Source organism: Emys orbicularis, chromosome 5 (assembly GCF_028017835.1).
Source record: "Emys orbicularis isolate rEmyOrb1 chromosome 5, rEmyOrb1.hap1, whole genome shotgun sequence".
Lineage (NCBI taxonomy): Eukaryota > Metazoa > Chordata > Testudines > Emydidae > Emys > Emys orbicularis.
Genome location: NC_088687.1, coordinates 144,959,540 through 144,985,773, shown reverse-complemented (window position 1 = coordinate 144,985,773; position 26,234 = coordinate 144,959,540). Strand labels below are relative to the sequence as shown.

Genomic DNA, 26,234 nt, shown 5'->3' with positions numbered 1-26,234 from the left:
TTGAGGAAGCATGTCGGCCCCTCGGGCAAGAGCCAGAAGCAGGGGGGTGGTGACGGACACAGCAGCCCCCCCTGCTAGCGAGCACGCTGCTATTGGGGCATGAGAAAAGGACACTGAGCCAAGGAGAATTGGCCCTGGAGGGCATGCCCGAAGGGCGAACATGGCTAGGGACTGGCGGGACGGGCCTGCTGGTTGGGGAAAGGGGCTAATCACAGTATTGACAGGAGAGGACCTTAGTGTCTTGCTTGCCTTGAAGGAGAGGTACCATCAGGAACTTGGTGCTTTGAAGGAGGACAAGCAGCAGGCCCTACAAGAAAGAGATGAGCTAGCCAAAGACAAGGGGGGCTTGGAGTGGCAAATTGAAATGCTGGTGGACGAGTGGCATGGGCTTCTCTCCCAGTAGGGGAGATGGAGCTTGCCAGCCCAGTTGCTCCTTGGGTTTAACCAGCCAGAGATATCGTCATTGGAAAAACAGACCAAGGGGTGACGGAAGAAATAACGACTGTAGAATGTGCCCTGGCGTTGGGCAAGGGTCTAAGGGTGTGGATGGGTGGGTGTATATCAGGGTGACTTGCCCCTCATGGACGAGAGCTCTGGGGTCAGCCAACCCTGATTCCGGGGGAGGCACAGCTGAGCAGGATCAGCGGATTCCCCTAGAAGAGCAGCAGGAAGAAGCCATGCTGCTGGCCCTGCAGTGAGAATGCTCGGGGAGAGCAGAGGCTGCGTGGAGCAAGTAGGCCCAGCAAGGAACTCTGACACTTGGGGAGGGGGACTGCAGGCAGGAAAGGCTGGGAGTGACGGGAGACAGAGGTAAATGGCTGGGCTTGAGAACTGCACTGGGAATGTTTATTAATTTAATAAACCAAAACCCGTAGAGGGCTGCTGTTAATGGACTTGTAAAAGCCTTTTGTGAGTTACTGAGGAGGGGAAACTGAGGCAGGCCACTTGCAGCGTGACCTCTGACTTCATGGGGGCACTTTGTTGGTGGCTGGCCTGGTGACACCGAAGTCAAATGCCCTACAAAAATGTGCAGAGGAGCTGTGTCCCTCCAGGGTATTAGCGAGACCAGGTGGGGGAGGTGATGTCTTTTATTGGACCAACTTCTGCTAGCGAGAGAGACGAGCTTTGGAGCCACACGGCCCTGAATCAGAGCTCTGTGTAGCTTGAACACTCGTCTCTCTCCCCAGCAGAAGTTAGTCCAATAAAATATATTCCCTCGCTCACCTTGTCTCTCTTACAGAAATGTTTCAGAGTAGCAGCCGTGTTAGTCTGTATCCGCAAAAAGAACAGGAGTACTTGTGGCACCTTAGAGACTAACAAATTTATTAGAACATAAGCTTTCGTGGGCTACAACCCACTTCTTCAGATGCATCCGAAGAAGTGGGTTGTAGCCCACCAAAGCTTATGCTCTAATAAATTTGTTAGTCTCTAAGGTGCCACAAGTACTCCTGTTCTTTTTACAGAAATGTGACAGCTAGGCAGGCAGCTTCATCAACCAAAGGTGATCTGACCCACCTACCCCCAGCTTGAGTGACAAGCCTTAATTACAATCAACATCCTTTTATGGAAACTAACTCTGCAGCCGCCCTTTCAGTCTTCACACATTGGATCCCCTAGCTAGGGGGACCATAGTTCTCAGGACACCACGCAGGGCTGGCCTGCGGCCCCCTCGCAATTCCTGCGTGAGGCTGGGGTCGCTGGGACATGAGCCCTGCCTCTCTCCCCCCTCCACAGCGCCCCGCCCCCGTTACACCCTGGGTCACCCCCGCCCCCGGGGCAGGCCCCGCCCCTTTCCACAGCGCCCCGCCCCGTCGGGCACAGACCCCGCGGCCCCGCCCCAGGCCAGGCAGAGCAGCAGGAAGTCGCGGCCGGACCGTGCCGGGCCCGGGCCGCCCGATGGACCCCGCGGCCAAGGAGGGGCGGCTCTACGTGCAGCAGGGCCACAAGTTCGGGGCTAAGGTCGGCGGGGCCGGGGGGAGCTCGGGGCGCCGCGGGAGGGGGCCGCTCCGGCCGGGCTGGGCGGGTCCGACCTGCGCCCGCGAGGGGAGCCGGGATCTGGGCCCGGGAGTTGGGGTCCCCCCCGACGCTGTGGATAGAACCCAGGAGTCCGGGCTCTAACCCCCTTCCCCCGCCCCGTCTTCAGCTGCTACCCCAGAGCGGGGAGGGGCGGCCAGAGGTTCAGGGGCCTCATGCGGCGCTGGCCCCGGCACCGGGGGGCTGCCCCTTTGTGGGGTGCAGTGGGGGGCTCCCCAGGAGCAGCCTGCCTGGCCCCAGTGCCTCGGTGGGGCTGAGCCGGGCTGGGATCTAGCACTGCCAGGCCCCTGGGGAGGGGCAGGGCCTGCTGGTGTTGGGGTCTGTAGGGAGACCTGGGGATGGAGCTTGGGGGCTCCCCAGAGAGGAGGGGAAGGATGTTACTCCCTCCCCCCACCTCAGGGTCCCTGCGGGGTGGCCATGGCTCTGGCGCTGCCTCAGCACAGGGGACCCTTGGTACCTGCTGGGCCCCAGACACCTGCCTCTGTGACCCCCATGTGACTCCAGCCCCTGGCGCTGCTGGCCCTTCAGCTCCCCAGCCACCCCAGAGCGTTCCCCTCTGGCCCGGAGAAAGTATAACAAGCCGTTGTTTAACAAGCATGTGGACCAAGGGGATCCAGTGGATAGAGTGTACTTAGATTTTCAGAAAGCCTTTGACAAGGTCCCTCACCAAAGGCTGTTACACAAAGTAAGCTGCTACGGGATAAGAAGGAAGGTCCTCATGGATTGGTAACTGGATAAAAGATAGGAAACAAAGGGTAGGAATAAACGGTCAGTTTTCAGAATGGAGAGAGGTAAATAGTGGTGTCCCCCAGGAGTCTGTACTGGGGCCAGTCCTATGCAACATATTCATAAATGATCTGGAAAAAGGAGTAAACAGTGAGGTGGCAAAATTTGCAGATGATGCAAAATTACTAAAGATACGCCTCTACCTCGATATAACGCTGTCCTCGGGAGCCAAAAAATCTTACCGCGTTATAGGTGAAACCGCGTTATATCGAACTTGCTTTGATCCGCCGGAGTGCGCAGCCCCGCCCCCCCGGAGCACTGCTTTACCGTGTTATGTCAGAATTCGTGTTATATCAGGTCGTGTTATGTCGGGGTAGAGGTGTAATTAAGACCCAGGAAGACTGCGAAGAGCTACAAAAGGATCTCTCAAAACTGGGTGACTGGGCAACGAAATGGCAGATGAAATTTAATGTTGATAAATGCAAAGTAATGCACATTGGAAAACATAATCCCAACTATACATATAAAACAACGGGGTCTAAATTAGCTGTTACCACTCAAGAAAGAGATCTTGGAGTCACTGTGGATAGTTCTCTGAAAATATCCACTCAATGTCCAGTGGCAGTCCAAAAAACTAACAGAATGATGGGAATAATTAAGAAAGGAATAGATAATAGGACAGAAAATATCATGTTGCCTCTATATAAATCCATGGTACGCCCACATCTTGAATACTGAGTGCAGATGTAGTCGCCCCATCTCAAAAAGATATATTAGAATTGGAAAAGGTTCAGAAAAGGGCGACAAACATGATTAGGGGTATGGAATGGCTTCCGTATGAGGAGAGATTAATAAGACTGGGACTTTTTAGCTTGGAAAAGAGATGACTGAGGGGAGATATGATTGAAGTCTATAAAATCGTGACTGGTGTAGAGAAAGTAGATAAGGAAGTGTTGTTTACTACTTCTCATAACACAAGAACTAGGGGTCACCAAATGAAATTAATAGGCATCAGGTTTAAAACACATAAAAGGAAGTATTTCTTCACACAATGCACAGTCAACCTGTGGAACTCCTTGCCAGAGGATGTTGTGAAGGCCAAGACCATAACAGGGTTCAAAAAATAACTAGATATATTCATGGAGGATAGGTCCATCAATGGGTATTAGCCAGGATGGGCAGGGATGGTGTCCCTAGCCTCTGTTTGCCAGAAGCTGGGAATGAGCGACAGTAGATGGATCACTTGATGATTCCCTGTTCTGTTCATTCTCTCTGGGGCACCTGGCACTGTCCACTGTCGGAAGACAGGATACTGGGCTAGATGGGCCTTTGGTCTGACCCAGTAGCGGCCAACTTGAGCCTGCGAAGGAGCCAAAATTTACCAATGTACATTGCCAAAGAGCCACAGTAATACATCAGCAGTCCGCCATCAGCTTCCCCGCTGCCAGCGCCTCCTGCCCACTGGCAGCCCCGCTCCCTCCTTCCCTTCTCGCACCTCCTGATCAGCTGTTTTGTGGTGGGTGCAGGAGACTGGGCGGGGGAGAGTAGTGAGGGCACGGCAGGCTCAGGGGAGGGGATGGGGAGGGGTGGAGTGGGAGCAGGGCCTGTGGCAGAGCCAGGGGTTGAGCAGTGAGCCCCCCCCGCCCCCCCCGGCACATTGGAAAGTTGCCACCTGTAGCTCCAGCCCTGGAGTCGGTGCCTAGACAAGGAGCCGCATGTTAACTTCTGAAGAGCCGCATGTGGCTCTGGAGCCACAGGTTGGCCACCCCTGCAGTCGGGCCGTTCTTGTATTATCAGTGCCTATCCCCCAGGTACATAGCTTAGCCAGCAGCCCCCGGCTGGACCGTCTATCCAGGTGCTCATGTGCCTGTCACAGTGTTGAGCGTCCTGCGATCGCTCTGTGACGTCTGTCCCCGTCCTATCCCCCTACGCAGGGTACTGCTATTCCCTCGCTGGGCTCTTGAGGTGTTAGGCCAAAGCCCATGACCCATGCAAGTCGTGTCTGCTCGGGGGGTGGTCACCCTGGGTGTCCCAGTGGCTCGGCTGAGCTTGGGTGGCTCTGGTGGTGGTCCGGCTTTCAGTGGGCTGTACTGGTGCTGTGGCTGTGCTGAGCCTGTGTGAGATCCCAACAGCACTGAGCTTGGCTTGCAGAGCTGCAGAGGCCATGCCAGGGACAGGAGAAAAACCCCTCCTGCCCTTCCCCACTTCCTGGTCTGGATGGCAGAGGCAGCGGCTACGTGTTCTGCCTGGCAGCATCTCCTCTCTGCTGTGTGTTTCAGGTAACACTGCACTTGCTGCAGCCTTCTTCCAGGCTGCCAGCTCAGGTGCGTTGGCGCCTTTTCAGCCATGCGGGGGGCTCTGGGATCCATGCTGGATGTGCTGACCCGCAAGGCAGGGCTGGTTTTGTGTCTCTGGAAATCTGTTGCTCCTGTCCCCGTGTTCCTGACATTAGCTGGCCACTGCCCTGGGCTGATACTTTTCTGTGCCATTGAACTACACAGCATGATCCAGGGGTTTCTGCAGCAGCCTTGGCAGGGCCTCGGTGATTCTCTCGGCTTGAACAGATAACAGGTGCCCGTGGTGTTGTGGGAGGTGGGCGGAGTGCAGTCTCACACCGAAAGTCCAGCGTCCTCGTGGGCTGTGTCCTCCTGGAGGCACCAAGGGAACCAAAGGAAATAACTCGTATTGGGCCAGTGTGGTTGGCAGCATGAGGCCTGGTGTAGCTCTGCCCCTGCTCATCACATTGTCCTGCACTCTGCCAGTCATGCCATCTCAGGCCCCTGTCCTCGCATCCGCTGTCTCTGTGCCGCCCCATAGGTGGAGTGGCTGGTTTGCCGCGTCCTCTCTATATTGCTCCTCGGATTGTGGACTGTTAGGAATAAAGGCAGCCCTTTCCCTGTCCTGTGCACCACTCAGCAATTAGTGGTGGACTTAACATTTAAAAAAAAAGGGGGGGGGTTAAGTACACCAGAAACAGGAAGCCTGTCCAGTCACTGGGGCCACTGAACGATCGAGGTGTTACAGGAGCACTCAATGGAGAAAAGGCCATTGTGGAGAAGCTAAATGAATTCTTTGCTTTGGTCTTTGCTGCAGAGGATGTGGGGGAGATCCTCACACCTGAGCCATTCTTGTTTGGTGACAAATCTGAGGAACTGTTCAAGACTGAGGTGTCATTAGAGAAGGTTTTGGAACAAACTGGTGAATTAGTAATAAGTCACCAGGACCAGATGGTATTCACCCAAGAACTCAAATGTGAAACTGCAGAACTAACAACTGTGGTGTATAACCTATTGCTTAAATCAGCTTCTGGGCGATAGCTAATGTGACCAATTTTTTAAAAAGGATCCCAGATATGATCTCGGCAATTACAGGCCGGTAAGGTTCAGTACCAGGCAAATTGGTTGAAGCTATAGTGAAGAACAGAATTATGGGACACACAGATAATGACATTCAGCATAGCTTTTGTAAAGGGAAATCATGTCTCACCAATCTATTAGAATTCCTTGAGGGAGTCAACAAGCTGACTGGGAAGCGTTACAAAGGGATCTCACAAAACTGGGTTACTGGGCAACACAATGGCAGATGAAATTCAATGTTGATAAATGCAAAGTAATGCACCTTGGAAAACATCTCAATGATACATAACAAGTGAGGGGGTCTAAATTAGCTATTATTAAGAAAGAGATCTTGGAGTTGTTGTGGATAGTTCTCTGAAAACATCCGCTCAATGTGCAGCGGCAGTCAAAAAAGCGAACAATGTTAGGAACATTAGGAAAGGGATAGCTAGTAAGACAGAAAATATCATAATGCCTCTATATAAAGCCATGACATGCCCACACCTTGAATATTGCATGTAGTTCTGGTCGCCCCATCTCAAAAAAGATATATTGGAACTAGAAAAAAGTAGAGAGAAGGGCAACAAAAATTATTAGGGGTATGGAATGGCTTCCATACGCGGAGAGATGAAAAAGACTGGGACGGTTCAGCTTGGAAAAGAGATGACTAAGGGGGGATATGATAGAGGTCTCTAAAGTCATCAGTTATGTGGAGAAAGTGAATAGGGAACACGTGAATCAGGAAATTAATAGGCAGTAGGTTTAAAACATAAGGAAGTACTTCTTCACACAACACATAGTGAACCTGTGGAACTTGTTGGCAGCTGCCAGGGGATGTTGAAGGCCAAAACTGTAACTGCGTTCAAAAAAGAATTAGAGAAGTTCCTGGGGGATGGGTCCATCAGTGGCTATTAGCCCAGATGGTCAGGGACGCATGCCCATGCTCTGGGTATCCCTGAGCCTCTTACTGCCCAAAGCTGGGACTGGATGATAGGGGATGGATCATTCGATAGTTGCCCTGTTTTGTTCACTCCCTCTGAAGCATCTGGCACTGGCCACTGTCAGAGACAAGATATGGGGCTAGGTGGACTGTTAGTCTGACCCAATATTGCCGTTCTTATGTAGTGATCCCTGACTACGAACCCAGAGCCCTCCCCTCTTGCCCTGGGCTGTGTAGGAGCAAGGTTCAGTAGATGCTGTTGGTTTTGTGCCCTGAAGGGCAATAAACTCTGGCCCCATAGGAGCAAAGGAGTGCAGGTTGTAGCACTGCGGGACCCCCCCAAGAACGTTCTGCCTGTCTGACACCCCCTGTTGCAGAGGCTGTTGTAGGGGCTGTTGGCTCAAGCGCCTCAGTTGCTGGGGCAGAGCCCATGGGGGGCAGGGCCTGTCCGAGGCAGCAGGAGCCAGCCCCTGGATGCAGGAGTATGGGACCTGGAGCCTGAGGGGCGACAGGAGACCACAGCCTGTGGTATAACTGGCTCCCCAGTCCAGGACACATCTCTCTGTGCTAAGATCGTGCAGCACCTGCCCCAGCCCCCTTGTCCTTCCCCAGGCTAGGTGTCTGAAGCGGTGACTATGCCTGGTGCTGATGGGGGGCCTCTGGCGGCTTGTGTGGGTTTCATTCTCCCCTGCCCCTCCCCCGGCTCTCACGCTGGGTGCCTGACATTTGGGGAAGTTTGGCAGGAAGCAAGTGAGGACACAGATACTTCCTCTTCCTGTCCCGAGAGTCAGCAGCAGGGATAGGAGTGGGCAGGGAGTTCAGGGGAGAGGGCAGGGAGTGTGGTCTGTGGGGCAGGGCACAGTCACACAATGAGCTGGAGAAGCCCTGAGATCCTGCCCCATCTGCAGGCTGGGGGGTGGGGCATGACGGGGGGCTCCTGTGCAGGGAGGGCTGTGGGGCAGTGGTTGCCTGGGGTGTATTTCTCCTTGCCCCAGCTTGGGGTTGGTTGGGGGGCTGGAGCTCCTTCTCTGTGGGTCAGTTAGAGGCTAGGAAGGGTCAGGATCAGGGTGGCCATCTGGAGAGAGGGGAAGTGCTGACCATCCCCAAAGGTCCAGACCCTGGGGCCAGCTGGTGCCACTCGGCCACCCTCCTGGAGGCTGCTGTGCCCGGGAGACCTGGACCGGGCAGGGAGCGTGTCCAGGAAAGAGCCGGGGTGCGTGACACCACGGGGTGTGCTCTCCAGGCCGGGCACACCAGGGCACTGCTGGAATTGGAGCCCCACTGCAGGCCATGTGCATAGCCCTTGTCGCTGAGCTGCTGGGTCTGTGGGGGGGCAGGTCTGCGAGGGGGGAGCTGGATCCAGCAGGCCAAGTTCCTGCTGAGCCTCCCCAGGCCGCACTCAGCTCCTGCGTGCACCAACCAGAGTTCCTGCTGGCTTGGACCTGGCTGACCCAGCGCGCGCAGTCCAGGCCCGGACCTCAGCGCTGCTACTTGCCATGCGCGGAGAGAGATTCCCCCTTCGCTCAACTCTGCTAGGACAGTTCCCTGCCGTCCAGCGCCCTGCCTGCCTCTCCCCCAGTGCCCTGGTCCAGCGCCCCGCCTGCCCCTCCCCCAGCGCCCTTGTCCTGCGTTCCTCCCCCCATCGCCCTAGTCCAGCGCCCCACCTGCCCCTCCCCCATTGCCCCAGTCCAGCGCCCCTCCTGCCCCTCCCCCATCAGCGCCCCTCCCCCAGCGCCCCGCCTGTCCCTCCCCCAGCGCCCTAGTCCAGCACCCCGCCTGCCCCTCCCCCATCGCCCTAGTCCAGCGCCCCGCCTGCCCCTCCCCCGTCGCCCCGGTCCAGCGCCCCTCCCCCGTCGCCCCGGTCCAGCGCCCCTCCCCCGTCGCCCCGGTCCAGCGCCCCGCCTGCCCCTCCCCCGTCGCCCCGGTCCAGCGCCCCGCCTGCCCCTCCCCCGTCGCCCCGGTCCAGCGCCCCGCCTGCCCCTCCCCCGTCGCCCCGGTCCAGCGCCCCGCCTGCCCCTCCCCCGTCGCCCCGGTCCAGCGCCCCGCCTGCCCTTCCCCCATCGCTCCGGTCCAGCTCTTGTGCCTTTATCTGATCTCTCTGAAGAAGCCTCCCCAGAGTTGAGGCCTCCGGCACCTGCCCCATGCAGGCCTGTGGCTGGTCTCTTTGGGGGACCAGCTGGTGGGGCTGGGGAAATGCTGCTGTCTGCAGCTCCTGGCAGCCAGGAGGAGTGTGTGTCAGCCCCTGGCTCCCTGTCCCTGCCAGCCCAGAGGGTCTTGGGATCGAATCCTGCTGTGCTCCACATGGACCTTAGGTTCTGCTTCAGGCTGGAATCTCCCCATGACTTGAGTGCGAGCTGCTCTCCCAGCCAGACCTGCACCAAGAGTGAGGGAGTCCTTACCCCGTACAGACAGCTTACAGACCTTTGGGTCTGGGTGTGGGGGGCAGAGGCCGTTGTGCTGACCCTGCTGTGCTGCCTTTGCAGAGATGGAAGAAGAACTGGTTTGTGCTGTACCCAGCCAGCCAACATGGGGTCGCCCGCCTGGAGTTCTTTGACTGCAAGGACCCAGGGGCCCCAGCCGAGAAACTCAGCACCAAGCGGCTGGACAAGAAGATCATCCGCCTGGCGGACTGTCTCAGCGTGGCGCCCATGCCGGAGAGCGGCCCCAAGGACAGCACGGCTGTTTTCCGCCTGGAGACCAGCGACAGAAGCTACCTGTTTGCTGCAGAGAAGGAGCAGAGCGCGGAGTGGGTGAAGAAGCTGTGTGAGATCGCCTTTTCGGTGAGTGCCGCCGGGTGAGGGGGGCTGGGACGTTCCCCTCTGCTCCCATCCGTGCGTGGGGAGCGGTCCTGCCGCTCAAACCTCTCTTTTCTGGGAGCACACCCATTGTCCACCCATCAGGACTGTATGCCATGATGGGGACACCCCCAGCCCATGCTCCTCCTCCCGGGAGAGGGGACCCTCAACATCTGCTGCCCCACGTCCGTGAGGACCAGGCCCGTGCTGCCTCTGGCCACAGCCATGTGAGCCTGGTGGCACGGGTGCCATATGCCATCCTGTTGTGGGTGGTGTCCAAGGAGCGCCTGCTGGGGGAGACCCAGGGCCCTCTGAGGGGTTTCCTCTCTGATCTCCCCACCCCCAGTGGCTGGTAGTGGCAGAGACCTTGTTGTGCTGGGGAGGGAGCCAGCAGTGTTTTGGGGTGTGGGTCACTGGGGAGCCCCGTGTACCGAGGAACATCATCCTGGGATAGACGATCCTCCCTGCATGTTGGGGAAGCGCCAGCGAGACGCCAGTTCCATGGAGGTTTGGGCCAAGCTGCCCATCTGGATGCCCCCTCTGTACCCTCTGCCGTGCAGCCCCCAGTGCCTGGAGCTCCCCCAGGCTCCATCTTCTGCTCCCACTTCAATCTCTTCTCCACCCACGGCTGCAGCCAGAAATAGTCTCTAGTGCCAAGCTAAGGCTGCAGCCTGGCATTCACAGCAGCCTCCCCACTGCACCCTGCCTTGTCCTTGAAGAAATGGAAGCCGAGGCCCCAGGCTGAAGTGACTCCCATAGTCCTGACCCCTCCCTGTAGGCCAGCAAAGCAAACATTCCCACTGCCTGCCTGGACAGCCATAGCTGTGCCCTGAACACTGGCAGCTGCTCCTCTGTCCCCTGGGTGGTCTCGGGCGCGCCCTCAGCGGTCCTGCCCTGTGCGTCACTTCTCCTGGGGTGAAATTCGGCAGGTCTCCCACTCTTATGCACGCTACTGCAGCGCAAGGCCTGGTCTATTAATTCTGCTTACCCAGTAGGTCTGGCTGGGTGCAGCACCTGAGCTCTCCCTTCGGGGATCTGTGACCAGCGGTGAATACCGAGACCAGGCAGCCTGCTTAGGAATAGAGCGTTAGAGAAAAAGGGGGGTTTAAAACAACAATCTGCGTGTGTGCATCTTATAATGGTGAGCTAGACAGGCCTAGGGTCTCCAGACAGCCCATGGGGTCCCCATCTCCCTCTCGTTCCCCCCAGCACCCTTTCTTCCCCCCCCCCCCCCCCGCCAGAGAGGGAGACACCCTTCTTAAACCCTGCTGCAGCCCTTTTGTGTTTGTCTGGGTTCCCAGCTTTGGCCCTTCTGGACAAAACCAGCTTTGAGGTTGGGCGGGACGGAGGCAAAACCTTCGAAGCTAATGGGTCGGGTATTGTCCCTTAACAGCCCTCAAGTGAGAGGTAGTTTATCCTGAGCCGTTCTTCTTCCTCACTGCCAGTTGTGCTTACAGTGCCCCATTTAACTACACAGTCGTATTCCAGTAGCCTGCTTATCACATTGTATTTGTTTATTATCACAGAGCAGTGTACCGAGCTTTGGTCCTGCTTTGAGCAGGGGGTTGGACTAGATGACCTCCTGAGATCCCTTCCAACCCTGATATTCTATGATACTATGATTCAGTGCTACTTCACCCCCGTACTCTGTTCACACAGGGATTTACGGTCACTTCTGGGTTGGGGGACTGCATCCGAGAAAGCAGCAACTCTGAAAAGGGTTTAGGGGTCAGCGTGAACAAGCACAGAACATGAGTTCCCAGTGCGCTGCTGTGGCCAACCGGCTGATGGGATCTGTGGATGTGAAAGGGGAGCAGGGAGACAGCACTGGAGAGGCCAGTGCGGGAACACGGTTTCCAGTTCTGCCGTCCACGTATTAAAAAGAAGGTTGAAAAATTGGAGAGGTTACAGAGAAGAGCCACAAAAATTATTTGAGGGCTCGAGAAAATGCCTCTCCAGGAGAGATTTAAGCTAAACTGGTTGAGCTCGTTAAGTCTCTCACTGCAAGGCATGTTTTGAAATCCAGACTGGAGGCCTTTCTGGAGGATGATTTAGCCAAGCACAAGTGGCTGGGCTCAGCAGAAGGCTGGGTAACTGGGTGACATGTAATGGCCAGTGATACACAGGAGGTCAGACGAGATGATCTAATGGGCCCATCTGGCCTTTATCCCCATGAATCAAGCCCTAGGAGTGATATTGATCCGCAGACACTACAGCAGCCTGGCCCCCAGGAATATCGTACACTTGGCGGTCTAATCCCATGTGCCGCGACCTAGAGCAGTAGTGTTCAGCACAGGTCCGAAGCCTGGCTTGTGCAGTTGGTCACCCATGCATTACCGTTAACACTGGAACAAACCATCCCCCTTAGTGCAGTCCCTGTGCCTGTCACCATGGTGCGCAGGGTTTCTCCAGAGCAGGGACCTCTGTGCTTGTGTGGTGACACCCACGGCCTTGCCCCTGTGCAAACCCCTGACGAGACCCTGCTGCAAAATGGGGCTCTCCCACTGCCACTAGCGTGTGAGCTGCACTTTCAGTTCTCCATATGTTAAATCAAGAAACGCTCGCTTCCCCTCTGAGCGGCAGGGACTGTTTGCAGTGGTGCTGGGAATGTGTCTCTGCATGGGCAGGAACTGGGCAATGTCAGGGTGTTTGTGAGCCCGCCTGGGGTTTCCATTTCGCATTTGTGTTGGGGTCCCTCGTGCTGAGCCACGGGGAGCGAGCTCAGCTTGCCCTGAATAGAGTCCCTCAGGAAACCACCTGAACACGTTGCTCCCGAGCCTGCACTTGCATTTGGCTTTGGGGAAGAGAAGCTGTTGCCCAGGGTTGTGCTGGGCTCTGCTGGAGAGCGGTGACAGGCACTAGTACAGTGGACACCATCTCCTCCAGCTGGTTCATTCAGGCGGCTCAGTAGCCCCTCGAGGCGGCTGTGTCGGAAGCCGAAGAGAGGTGCAGTCATGTTGGATCTCGCCTGTATCCAAAGCCAGGAGGTCACGTTTTAGTGCCACCAGGGCAGTGTTGCTGGTGTACCCTCCCCTGAGCCTGATGGAAGCCCGGCTGGTGCTGGCAGCCAGGCTGTCAGCACTGTGAGATGTGCTGGGACATAGCCGGGGAAAGATCCTTTGTTACTCATTTGGCTCATGATCTGGGTCACACATGATACCCAAACCTCCCCCACGTCCTGCTGCATGGCCGGTCTCTGCGAGAGCCCTGCGGGGAGCAGCCTCTTCCATCCCACTCTGCTTCCGATCAGCCTCAGCCCAGATTCCTCTTTGCTGCTGACTTGCGTGGGATGGGAGGCTGGGTGTATGGAGAAGCTCTAGTCCCTGTGCTGGGGTTGGGACCTGACCCCCTCCTCAGGGCAAGGCTGGGGGGCTTTGAGGTGAACCAGGGGAGCTGAGTGTGTGGTGGGACTGGGGTAGTGAGGCCGGCTGTGAGACGAACCATGTGCGGGAGGGGGGCTGGCTGCGAGGAAGCCGATGTGGGGAAGAGAGGGCTGGCTGTGAGGTGGTCTGTGGGGGGTAGGGGGGCTGGCTGCGAGGCGGTCTGTGGGGGGTAGGGGGGCTGGCTGCGAGGCGGCCTGTGGGGGGTAGGGGGGCTGGCTGTGAGGCGGCCTGTGGGGGAGAGGGCGGGCTGGCTGCGAGGCAGCCGATGGGGGGCAGAGTGGGCCAGCTGTGAAGCGGTCTGTGGGGTGGAAGGGGGGGTCTGTGAGGTAAACTGTGGGGTGGGGAGGGGGGACTGGTTGTGAGGCAGCCCGTGGGGGAGAGTGGGGGGGCAGGCTGTGAGGAGGCCAGTGAGCGGGAAGAGGGGACCGGCTGTGAGGCAGTCTGTGGGGTGGGGAGGCGGAGCTGGCCATGAGGTGGCCCTTGGACGGGGGGCAGATGGAGCCGGCTGTGAGGCAGCCCGTGGGGTGGGGAATGGGGCTGGCTGTGAGGCGGACCGTGGGTGGGGGGGGGCTGGCTGAGGTGACCCATGGTGGGGGTAGGGAGGCTGGCTGTGAGGTTGCCTGTAGGGGGCGGGGGGGGCCGGCCATCAGGCGGCCCGTGAGGAGAGGAGGGTGAGCTGGCTGTGAGGCGGCCCATAGGGGGCAGAGTGGGCCAGCTGTGAGGCAGCCCATGGGGAGGGGGGAAGGGGGGAACTGTGAGGCGGCCCGTGGGGGGGGCGCTGGCTGTGAGGTGGCCCGTGGGGGCAGAGGGAGGTGGCCTGTGAGGAGGCCAGTGGGGTATGGATGGGGGGCTGGCTGTGAGGAGGTGAGGGGGGCTGGCTGTGAGGTGGCCCGTGGGGGGAAGGGGGTCTGGCTGTGATGCAGCACGTGGGGTTGGGATGGGGGGCTAGCTGTGAGGAGGTGAGGGGGACTGGCTGCGAGGCAGCCCTTTGGGGGGGAAGGGAGGCTGGCTGTGAGGTGGCCCGTAGGGGGGGCCAGCCATCAGGCGGCTCTTGGGGGGTGGGGGACTGGTTGTGAGGCGGCCCGTGGGGGCAGAGGGAGGTGGCCTGTGAGGAGGGGAGAGGGAGCTGGCTGTGAGGCGGCCCGTGGAGTACGGATGGGGGGCTGGCTGTGAGGGGGGCTGGGGAGGGCTGGTCATAAGGTGGCTTTTGGGGGAGGAGGGGGGGGGGCTGTGAGGCAGCCTGTGGGGGGTAGGGGGCTGGCTGTGAGGTTGCCCGTAAGGAGCAGAGTGGGCTGGCCACCCGGCGGCCCATGGGGAGAGCAGGGTGGGCTCACGGTAAGGCAGCCCATAGGGGGCAGAGTGGGCCGGATGTGTGGTGGCCCATGGCATGGGGAGTGGGGCTGGCTGTGAGCTGGGGCGGGGGGGCTGGCTGTGAGGCAGACCGTGGGGAGGCTGGGGAGGGCCAGTCATAAGGTGGCTCTTGGGGGGAGGCGGAGAGGGGGGTGGCTCTGAGGCAGCCTGTGGGGGGTAGGGGGACTGGTTGTGAGGTCGCCCGTAGGGGGCAGAGGGGGCCGTCCATCTGGCGGCCCATGAGGAGAGGAGGGTGGGCTGACTGTGCTGGCTGTGAGGTGGCCCATGGGGTGGGCAGTGGGTCTGGCTGTGAGGCAGCCTGTGGGGGGCAGGGGGACCAGCTGCGAGGCAGCCCGTGGTGGGCAGTGGGGCTGGCTGTGAGGTGGCCCATGGGGGCTAGGGGGGCTAGCTGGGAGTATGGTTCTGGGTGCTGATACCTCTCTTGCTTTGCAGGGGAACTCTACCAGTTTAGCCCAGCCTGGGTGCAGCAAGGAGTCTGACGTGGGGGCACCGGCCCTGGAGATGGCAGTGAACTCGATTTACTACTCGCGGGAAGAAGGTAGGGCCTGTCCTGCCCTTGGCTCCTCTCCGGTGGTGCTGGCTGCTCCCCTGGTCGTCCTGGGTTTGTTTCCAGCATGGTCCTGCTGGGGGAGCTTGCAGCCCTCGCTGCCTGGCATGAAGCTGCCCTGGCCTCTGGGATAGTCTCGTCCTTCAGGCAGGCGCCGTGACCTGTCCCACGGGGCTGCGTCTGGAGCTGGACGCCTCCCTCCTCCCCGCAGTGCTTCACCCTGAGCTGCACTCCTCGTAGCAGGGCCCGTGTCGCTGGCCTCTCCCCATCTCTGTCCCGGGGGCTGGGTGTCGCTGCCCCCCCGCTCTGTCCTGGGGGCCGGGTGTCGCCGGCCTCCCCCCTTGGGGGTGGTGCATATTCTGGTTTCCCCACTCTCCCCTTGGTGCAGGGGAAAGTTGGGCAAGGCTTGGATTCCTTGTCTTCACCCCGTGCTGGCCGTGGTCCTGGGGGTGTCCCTGGTTTCCCTGTCCTGTCCTTGGGAGTTGGGGGTGGCTGAGGGTGCTTGCTTTCCTGCCCTGCCCCGTCCCTGTGAGTGACTGGTTTTCTTGGCAGTGAACGCTTTCTGGGTGACAGTGCAGAGGACGGAGGCAGCGGAGCGGTGTGCGCTGCATGGGGCCTACATGCTCAAAGCCGAGCAGGACAGCTTGATCCTCAAGGAGCCCCGGACACAAGAAACTCTCTACACCTGGCCTTACAGGCTGCTCAGGAGATATGGCCGAGACAAGGTGGGTGGGGCAGGATCTGGGGTGAGCGCCCGGGCTCCGGCTGGCTTAATACCATCCCCTTAGCAAAAGGGTGTTCTGCTCCGCAGCCCACAAGCCGTCTGGCACTAAAGGGTTGGCATGCTGAAGTGCCAAGGCCTGACCTGGTGTGGCACTCCATGTGCAGCCTGACAGGAAGGCGCAGGGGCCAGCAGCCGCCAAGGTGCCTGGTTAACATTTGCTGAGGGTTGGCCGTGCTGGGGGGGGGTTACTGCCTCCTGGGGCCCATGCTGTGATTGTCGCTGCCCCTCACCCTTCTCCCACTTGGCTGTGGCGACTGTGGTGCGTCTGGTCCATCGTGCTGCTGTCCCCATGCTTCATGCAGCTCCTGGTTCTGTGTCCTCGGCCCTGCTCGCTCAGAGCGGGTGGAGAGGAAGTGGTTGCCTGACAGAAGCTGCTTATAGAACTTGTGATGTAGCCTGCAGCTGAAGTGTGCTGCTGCTGTTTCCACCGGATCAACCAGAAGAGATCTGGAGACTGAGTGTGTCTGCTGAGTGGCGACACTGTGCGGAAGCGTCTGAGCAGCTTCTCCTCCAAGCCTGGGAGATGCTGGGCATGAGCCAGAGGGCCAGGCTGGGGGACAGAAATGGCATAGCATGAGTGTGGTCAGGGGGAAATAGGCTCATTCAGCAGATGCCCCCTGTCTTGCCTCTGCCCAGGCCCCCCTGCAGGGGATCAGCTCTTGGTGTAGTACTGAAATGGTGCCGCTCCCATGGCATGCTGGCTTGCTAGGGGATGCACCAAGCTGGCCCAGACCATAGTGTTACCGCAGAGGGGGAGTGGGGGTTGGGGGGTCTGTGATGGGCTCCCCACGGGGTGCCACCTGGAACTGGGGTACCACTGAGCCCCCCTGACCCACCAGCCTGGGCTCCCTTTACACTGTACTGCTGTGACCAGCCTGCTAAGCCTTCTCCCAGGCTTCAGCACACATACAGATAGGGGCACACCCAGCTGCAGTACATACAGACGCTGTAATCAGCTCTGTCTGGGGAGGCTTCAGATAAGGAACTGCCCACCTGCTCAAATGCACTTCTCCCTCTGGAGTGTAAACCCAAAATTATACTGTTTTGCGCTGCACAGAGATCTGTACAGCGTAAGCTCATGAAATCCACCCCCTTCCTCAATGTGGAGAAGGATATGCAACAGGCTTCTGCCCCAGGTTATGACTCCCACACACTGATTTTTAGAAGACAAAGCAAAAATAAGTTTATTAACTAGAAAAGGTAGATTTTAAGTGATTATAAGGGATAGCAAACAGATCAAAGCAGATTACCTAGCAAACAAAACACACAAACTAAGCTTAATATACTAAAGAGATTGCATATGAGTAGCAAATTCTCACCCTAAATGATGATTCAAGCAGGCTACAGAGATTCTTAAGGGGCCAGTTGCACTTGCTTACAGATTAAAAACCCCAGGTAATCCTCTCGCAGGCTAGAAACCCCTCCAGCCTGGGTCCAGCACTTCTCCCCCCCCAGTTCAGTTTTTGTTCCTCAGGTGTTTCTAAGAGTCTCTTTGGGGCGGGGAGTCAGTGAAGAATCCTGATGATGTCACTCCCCTGCCTTAAATAGCTTTTGCATATGGCGGGAACCCTTTGTCTCAAAGCTGGGTTCCCACGCCAGTCAGTGGAAATACACTGGTATTCCAAGATGGAGTCCAGCACCAGGTGACCTGGTCACATGTCCCTGTAGTGCCACAGCAGCCATTGCTCGGAGGCCATTTGTAGCGGCCTCAGGAAGACCCTACTCTCTTCTCCCCCCCACACCCCGAGGAAATAAACTCCTTCTAAGGCCTATTGTTCTCCCAAATTGTTCATTAACTTGAATGGGCCTTTCCCAGCCAACCATCTAGATTGACAGTCTTGCCTAGTGGGTGTTCCTCATATGTAAACGCATTTGTAATAGATACATAGACAATATTCCTAACTTCAGATACAAAAATGATACATCCATACAAATAGGACAATCATATTCAGTAAATCATAACCTTTTCAATATCTCACATGACCTATCTTGCATAAAATACATCAGAATTATGCTATAATCATATCATAATATCACTATGAAGAATATGGAGTGCAGTGTCACAAGGTCCACTCAGGAGACCTCATGGCTAAGGCCCTGTGTGAACCACGATTTCACAGACTGCAGGGAAGTTGTGAGATTAGCCAGTTTGGGAATTTTGCCAACAGCAGGGAGACGGAGCAGGGATTCCCACTTCTGCCTCTGCACTGTTGGAAAATTCATGGTATTGGGCTAATTTAGCTGCCCGGGGGGTTCGCTTCCTCACTGGCTGTTAGAAGATGGGGGCAGGGTTGACAATGCATAGCAGTTACGAGCCCTAGCCTACCCCATAGAGCCCCCTGGCAGACCCAGGGGAGACACTGCAGTGCTTGCTGGCAAGGGTAAATCTGCTGCTTGGAGTACAAGCAGGTATGAGGGGGCCCTGCCCCAGTGAGAGGATTGGGGCGGGAGGCATAGATCCCATTCTCACTCCAATACCCTGCTGGTGCAGGGCTGTCTGGTCTCAACCCCTCACCAGTTGGCACTGCGGTGTCTCCCCTGGGTGTGCCGAGGGCTGTTGTGGGTTGAGCTGGCTAATTGTTGTACGTTGTCAGCACATTGGACAGACAGGAAGTAGCATCAGCCTGGGCCAGAGCTCAGTGTGGAGCCAACCAGACCCTGCCCCCGGCTAGGCTGGGCAGCTGGCTCCATGTAGACAGACAGACACACACCCTTCTGTCCCCCCCTTACTCCCCAGGGTAGGACCAGCCTGCCATCTCACCCCTTTCTGGGATGGGACCAGCTCACTAACCCCCCCACGAGCAACCATGGCCTCAGCAGGGAGATGGAAGCTGGGATACATTCTTCTCCCTCCTTGCTGCTGGAAGAATTGCAGCAGTTAGGGGCAGTGGGTGGCCATGCGTCTCCCATGAAATTCAAAAACCTGGGATGCTACCATAAATTGGGGGGGGAGGGAAGAGAGGGAAAGCGATTTACATAGGGCCTGATTCATGGTGCCTGCATGCTGTGGTGTGTCTCTTAGAGGCACCAGGGAAGGGGTGAGTTGGAAGATGGGTTTGAGGCGGGGGTGGCTTGGCAGCTGGGGGTGGAGAGTGGAACTGGTGTGTAGGGGGAAGCCAGGAATTATGCCCACAGGCCGTTGTGAGGGGAGGAGATGCCAGGAGTCTTGCTGCAGTTGTTCCTGCACCCAGGTCTCCTAAACTGACATCAGCTCCAGCTCCATCTGATTCTTATTTGTGGCTGCATCCCATCAGCAACAGAATCAACTCCAGGGCTGCCCCCTCTCTGTGCCCAGATCCTGCTACCCAACACCTGTGGTGCTGCTACTCACGGGAATCAAGCACAGAGCATGCTCTGTGCTGCATCTCCAGCCCCACTGACTTGCCCATGCTGCCAGCCCTACGGGCAGGGGCCTTGCTCTCTTCTTGGTATGATGGCCGAGCCCCAGGGAGAGCAAATGCCAGTTCACCTGCCCCTAGAGCCTGGGCTGAGGTTCAGGAATGGGGTGTGAGTCCAGGGCGAGGATGCCAGAGCTGTTCTTGTGTATGCCAGAGATCTGCCCTGCTCTGTCCCTTCGCCCAAGTGCTGCAGCCTGGGCTACAGCGTGCATGGGCTCAGGGCTGCTGGGAGGCTCTTTTGGGCTGGTTGGGACACTGACCCTCTACCTCTCCCCGGCAGGTGATGTTCTCCTTTGAAGCTGGCAGGCGCTGCGAGTCTGGGCCTGGGAACTTCACATTTGAGACCAAGCAGGGGAATGAGATCTTCCGGCTAGTGGAGGCCTCCATTCGGGAGCAGAAAGCCCAGGTAGAGGAGAACAGACAGAGCTGCGACTCCCTGGACTTGGACTGCCCCAGTGTGGTGCTGATCCGCAATGCCCTGGCTGACTCGCTGAGCCTTGAGCTGCCTGCCGAGGGGGATGGCCCAACGGTGCCCAAAGCTGGGCTGGCAGCAAAGCTCAGTGCTGCTCCGGAGGAGAGGGACGCCATAGCCCTGCTGAAGGCTCGCACTCTCCCAGAGCCCCCGGTGCCACCCAAGCCTGCTCACCCCAGCACGCCCCCACGCTCCCCGCTGCCCAAGGTACCCAGGGCCCTGCTCCCTTCTGAGGACCCAGCCAGCTTGTACTCAGAGCCCATGGACGCAGTGAAGGGCATCCGAGCCAGGCTGGACCCGCTGTACTCAGACCCCATCGACAGCAAGCCTGGAGGTGGGGCCATGGGTCATGGCCCTGCCCAGGAAGAGGCAAAGCTCAGGAAACCTGGCTGTCTGTACTCAGGCCTGTACGACAGGGTCCAGCCAGCGGGGAACAGCCAAGCTGAGAGGCTGCCGAGATGCAGGGAGCACATCTATGATGAGCCCGAGGGGCGGGCCCCCCACCCAGTGCCTGCCAACACCTCCATCTACGATGAGGCGCGGCCAACAGGCGAGGCCTGGCGCACGCAGGGCATCGAAGACGAGGGCGGGTATGAGTATCCCTACAATCCCAGAACTGACGACTACTCAGTGCCTGCCTTCCAGCACAAAGCCGGGCCCAAAGGTCCCAAGCCCATCCCTGCCCCCAAGCCCCAGTCCGTGTTCATTCCCAAAGGCGCTGAGAGGAGCCCAGAGCCCAGCAAATGGCGTGTGAACCTGGCTCCCGACAAACCAGGTGTCAGATCTGGCTTCAACAACAACAACAACAACAATGAGGTGCTGTACAGCCAGGTGCTGAAGCCCCTGCGAGTGCCAGGGCAGGAGCTGTCTGTGGATGAGAATGCTCTAATGCCCATCTATGAAGACCTGGGAGAGATATAACCTCCTGTGCCGCAGCCCCTACTCTGCACCTTCCTCTGGGAGGGGCCATGGGGCTCAGAATCCGGCAGGAGCCATGCAGGGTGCTGTCCTCTCTGGGTCCCTGCAGGGTGGGCCCGGGGACTGTGCTGGACTGCCTGTCGCCCTCTGCCCTGTGAGTGAGCTGGTGACTGCTTCTCCTCCTGTGCCAAGCAGGAGGTTGGGTGATTCCCAGGAGACTTTCCCTGGAGGACACTATGGTTGGTGATGGGGAGAGATGTTTGACTGTGGTACCTATGTGCTGGGATTGGCTGCTTTACCACGTAACACTTTGGCAGGGGAGGACAGGGCTGTCATCTCTAGTGCACCCATCACCGTGATATCTTGGCATGATGACTCTGGGATCATGCGATTCCTGGGCACGTGGCTCTCCACTGGGGCCTTTTGCTGCTGAAATGCTCCTCAGCTCCCTTCAGACTGTCTTTGTGGCCCACAGTGATAGCAGGCTGTGCACCCTGGCACCCCATCCCAAAAATATTTTTCTAAAAATTTTATTTTGATATTAAAATCTTAAATTTTAAAACTGAAGAATCTGTATGTGTGGCATGTTTGAGGCGGGGTGCTGTGTCACACACCTGTTCTTGGGGGGGGAGAGATGCCGTGTCAGGCTTCCAGAGGCGCTGTGCCCCTGGGCCAAGGAAAGAGGCCAGATTTGCGCTGGGACATTGTGAGTGGCACATACATGCTCATTTGCATGTGCAAGTCCATGCAGTCTTATTAAACAAAAGCTGCACTGGAGATGAGAAAATATTGGCTCCATCTTCACAAAAGGTACTGGGGGATCCTGGGAGTTGAGCTGTTGGACTTCTAGCAGGGGAAGGCGGTTCAAATGATAATGAAATAGAATTATAAAATTGTAATTTAGACTTTCAAAAGGCCCTTGGCAAAGCCTCTCACAGGAGCCTGGTAAGGAACCAGTCGCTGTGGGGTGAGGGCGAAGCGCTGCCCTGGAGCAGAAGGCTCAGAACAGAGCAGGGATCGATGATCTGTTTCCATCAGAGCAGAGGGGTCACAGCAGGGCCCCAGGGGGCCGACTGGGGTTTCAGATATTTATTAACAAGCTGGAAAAGGGACGTGTGAATCTCCAGATGGCACAAAGGTATTGAGGGGAGCCGCGCCCAGAGGAGCCCGTGAGGAATTTGAGGGACTGATGGAGGGGAAAAGGCAGCATGCTGGCAGGCACAGCTGGGATTCAGGGTTGACTAATATGAAGTGTAACACATTGGAGGGTTTAATCTGAACTCGTCATGTGCCTTCTCAGAGCCTAATTTAACATTATCTGCTCAGCAAATGGACCCAGCATCGCTGGGCAGCTGAGTGTGACCTTGACACAATGTGCAGCTGATGCCAAGAAAGCTGATTGGCCACATAAGGGATGGGGTGGAGAATAGTATGAGTTGGGTCCTGCTCTGTGCTCCTATGGACCATGTGCTTTGGTGGAGCTGTGCAGCAGCTGGGCACAGTTTGGGCTGATGAGAAAGGAGTGGGGGAAGCCACTGGACTCTACTGAGTGGAGGAGACAGCTGGCCCTTTTCCCTGTGCTCTTTGTTACAGCAGGGACCTGCGGTACTTTGGCCAGGTCCCATCTTCGTTATGAGAGAATGATGCAAAGCTTGGGGGAGTGGTAAATAATGGAGTGGACGGGTCACTGGGACAGCAAGCTGGCTTGCTTGGTAAGCTGGGGACAAGCAAACACTGTATTTTAATATGGCTAAATGTAAATGTGTACATCTAGGAACAAAGAATGCAGGCCATACGTATAGGATGCGGGACTCTATCCTGGGAACCAGTGACTCCGAAAAAGATTTGGGGTCATGGTGGATAATCAGCTGACCATAACCTCCCAGTGTGGCACTGTGGCCAGAAGAGCTAATGTGAGCTTGGAATGCATAAACGGGAGCAGAGAGGTTATTTTACCTCTGTATTTGGCACTGATGGGACCGCTGCTGTGATATTGTGTCCAGTTCTGATGTCCACAGTTCAAGAAAGCTGTTGATAAGTTGGAGAGGGTTCAGAGAAGAGCCATGAGAATGATTAAAGGATTGGAACACCTTTCTCATAGTGAAAAACACAAGGAATTCAATCTATTTAGCTTAACAAAGAGAAGGTTAAGGGGTGACTTGATCACAGTCTATAAGTATCTACACAGGGAATAAATATTTAATAATGGACTCTTCTATCTAGCAGAGAAATGTATAATGCAATCCAATGGCTGGAAGTTGAAGTTAGACAAATTCAACCTGGCAATGAGGTGTAATTTTACAGTGAGGGTATTTAACCATGGAAACAATTTACCAAGGGTGGAGGTGGATTCTCAATCACTAACCATTTTTACATTGAGACTGGCTGTTTTTCTAAAAGTTCTGCTCTAGGCATTATTTTGGGTCAGGTCTCTGGCCTGTTATACAGGAGGTCAGACTAGATCAGGGGTTCTCAAACTGGGGGTCGTGAGCTGTCAACCTCCACCCCAAACCCCACTTTGCCTCCAGCATTTATAATGGTGTTAAATATATAAAAAAGGGTTTTTAATTTATAAGGGGGGTCACACTCAGAGGCTTGCTATGTGAAAGGGGTCACCAGGACAAAAGTTTGAGAGCCACTGGACTAGATGATTGTAATGGCCCCTTCTGACCTTGGAGTCTATGACTCTATAACAGTGGCAGGAGTGTTGCTCTGCAGATTTTTCCATGAGGTCTCAGTGCTCGTTTAGAGGCGGCATTGGTTTCCCTTTGTATGGTTGTAAGAGCTGCTTCTGTCTTTGCACTCAGGAGATCTCCGCTAAACTCCGAGCCTGGGAGAAAGGTCCTGGGTTGCATTTATGTAGTCTGGTTTCCTGTCCTCTATTTAAAGCTACTTCAGCACTAGTTAAAATTAAAATATGGTAGGAAGTGGCTTCTGCCTCCTCCCCCTTCAACTAATTTCTGCTCAGTCTGTGGGAGAAATAACTTTTTTGGCATCTTTGGAACAGTTTATCAGCCTGTTTGAAATTTGCAGCTCACTGGTGCAGTTGTTCATGGGGCCAGCAGCCATGATTCTCTCTGAACATGTGGTCTGGGTGCTTTGCAGAGAGAAAGGAGACGCTGTCCCTGCACCAAGGAACTTAGGGTCATGCTGAATGTAGCCAGCTGCTTTACTTGAGGAACATGTCTTGGAGTGTAAGGGGAGGAGGGGCTAACACCAGGTTTTACAGAGTGAGATTTGTTTTTATTTCTGCAGCAGAAATGACCCAGAGTTGGCAGCTCCTCCACCCACTTTCCTCGTGTCACAGCATCATATGAGTAGCCAGGTGACGGATGCTTTCTCAGAAGCCTCAACTGTGGGCAGCCTGGATGCACTCAGACTTTGTCCTAGCACATCAGACTTTCTAATGCTTCCTTATCTGTGTTACGGTAGCACCCAGCCTCCACAACTGGCTGCAGTTGTCTCCCCAGGGGCCCATGACCTTTGCAGTAGCACTGCACCTGCTTCCCCTTGTGCTTAGGGCTATAGCTGGGTCTAGCGAAGCGAGTCAGAGCTAGACTGAGCTGCTGCTGATAGCATCAGGGTTGCTAATTTTCTACTTGTACAAAAGTGAACACCCTTGCCCCGCCCCTCATCCGAGGCCCTGCCCCTTCTCTGAGGCCCCGCCCTCGCTCACTCCATCCCCCCTCCCCCCCCCCCCCGTCGTTCGCTCTCCCCACCCTCACTCACTCATTTTCACTGGCTGGCTCAGGGGGTTGGGGTGCAGGAGGGGGTGAAGGCTCCGGCTGGGAGTGTGGGCTCTGAGGTGGGGCCAGGAATGAGGGGTTTGGGGTGTAGGAGGGGGCTCTGGGCTGGGGGTGGAGCTGAGGGGTTTAGAGTATGGGAGGGGGCTCCGGGTGGAGGAAGGGGGTTGGGGTGTGGGGGGGTAAGGGCTCTGGCTGGGAGTGCGGGCTCTGAGATGAGGGATTTGGGGTACAGGAGGGTGCTCTGTTCTGGGGTTCGGAGCGTGGGAGGGGGATCAGGGCTGGAGCAGAGGGTTGGGGTGTGGAGGGGTGTGAGGGCTCTGGCTGGGGGTGCGGGCTCTGGAATGGGGCTGAGGGCTTTGGGGTGAAGGAGGGTGCTTCAGGCTGGGACCGAGGGTTTCAGAGGGTGGGAGGAAGATCAGGGCAGGGGGTTGGGATGGAGGCTCCGGGCAGCACTTACCTCAAGCAGCTCCTAGAAGCAGCGGCATGTCCCCCCCTCCGGCTCCTACAAGGAGGTGTGGCCAGGCGGCTTGGTGCACTGTCCCGTCCGCAGGTGCCACCCCAGCAGCTCCTATTGGCTGCGGTTCCTGGCCAATGGGAGCTGTGGAGCCGGTGCTTGGGGTGGGGGCAGCGGGTGGAGCCCCCTGACTGCCCCTATGCGTAGGAGCCAGAGAGGGGGCATGCCGCTGTTTCTGGAAGCTATGCGGAGCCACAGCAGCCAGAGATCCTGCTTTGTCCCGCTGCGCCACCAACTAGACTTTTAACAGCCCGGTCAGCAGTGCTGACCGGAGCCGCCAGGGTCCCTTTTTGACCCGGTGTTCTGGTAAAAAAACCGGACATCTGGCAACCCTAGATAGCATAGATCCTAAATCCTTCTTACTCCCTGGGCAAAGAACAGCACCAGGGTGAGGAAGACGGTCATTGGAGAGAGCTCCGTAACTCCCAGCTTGAGGGGAGTAGCATTGAGGCTACACAATGTGCAGTGGGCCCCTGCCTTTGGTGGTGCCTGCTCCTTACTAACCCTTCTGCAGGGAGAAATTGCTTTCTCCCAGCATGCCTTTACTGGGGGTTTGGCAGCATGCCTGAAGTGACCACTGGACAGCTGGTTGCATGTCCCCCCTCCCCCCAATGGGTGTCCTGAGCTCCTAGAACAGGGGTGGGCAAACTTTTTGGCCTGAGGGCCACATCGGGGTTGCAAAACTGTATGGAGGGCTGTGTAGGGAAGGCTGTGCCTCCCCAAACAGCCTGGCCCCCACCCCCTATCCGTCCCCTCCCACTTCCTTGTCCCCTGACTGCCCCCTCCCAGGACCCCTGCCCCATCCAACCCCTCCTGTTCCCTGTCCCCTGACTTCCCCAACCCCTATCCACACTCCCGCCCCCCGACAGGCCCCCCAGGACTCCCACACTGGCATTTTCACACCCCTCACACTCACTACATGTGCTGTCACATGGTCTGCCCTGGGCAGGCAGAGTTTAGCACAGGGGTCTCAAACACACGGCCCGGGGGCCGCATGCGGCCCGCGGGGTTATTTTCTACGGCCCGCGAGCTCCTCGCAGCCCCCCCTGCCCTCCGCCAGCGTTTACCTAGAGCAGCTCCGGACTGACGTGCACCGGGGGCAGGGCAGGGCAGGCTCCCTGCCTGCCCTGCTCCCGTGCCACTCCGGGAAGCTGACGGAACCTGGGGAAGGAGGGGCGCAGGGGTGTGTGTGGCTGTTGCTTCAGGCACCGCCCCCAGCAGCTGCCATTGGCCGCGAATGGGGAACCGCGGCCAATGGGAGCTGCTGGGGG

General features: G+C 57.3%; 1 protein-coding gene across 1 annotated transcript; it reads left to right on the top strand.

Annotated features, from left to right (window-relative positions):
* The first annotated feature begins 1,896 nt into the window (after positions 1-1,896).
* Positions 1,897-20,833, top strand: DOK1 (docking protein 1). Its single transcript, XM_065405578.1, has 5 exons — positions 1,897-1,959; positions 9,519-9,815; positions 15,017-15,122; positions 15,684-15,856; positions 19,594-20,833. Exons 1-5 carry the CDS (start codon positions 1,897-1,899, stop codon positions 20,704-20,706), a joined length of 1,752 nt encoding a protein of 583 aa, XP_065261650.1. The 3' UTR covers positions 20,707-20,833.
* Positions 20,834-26,234: the final 5,401 nt, after the last annotated feature.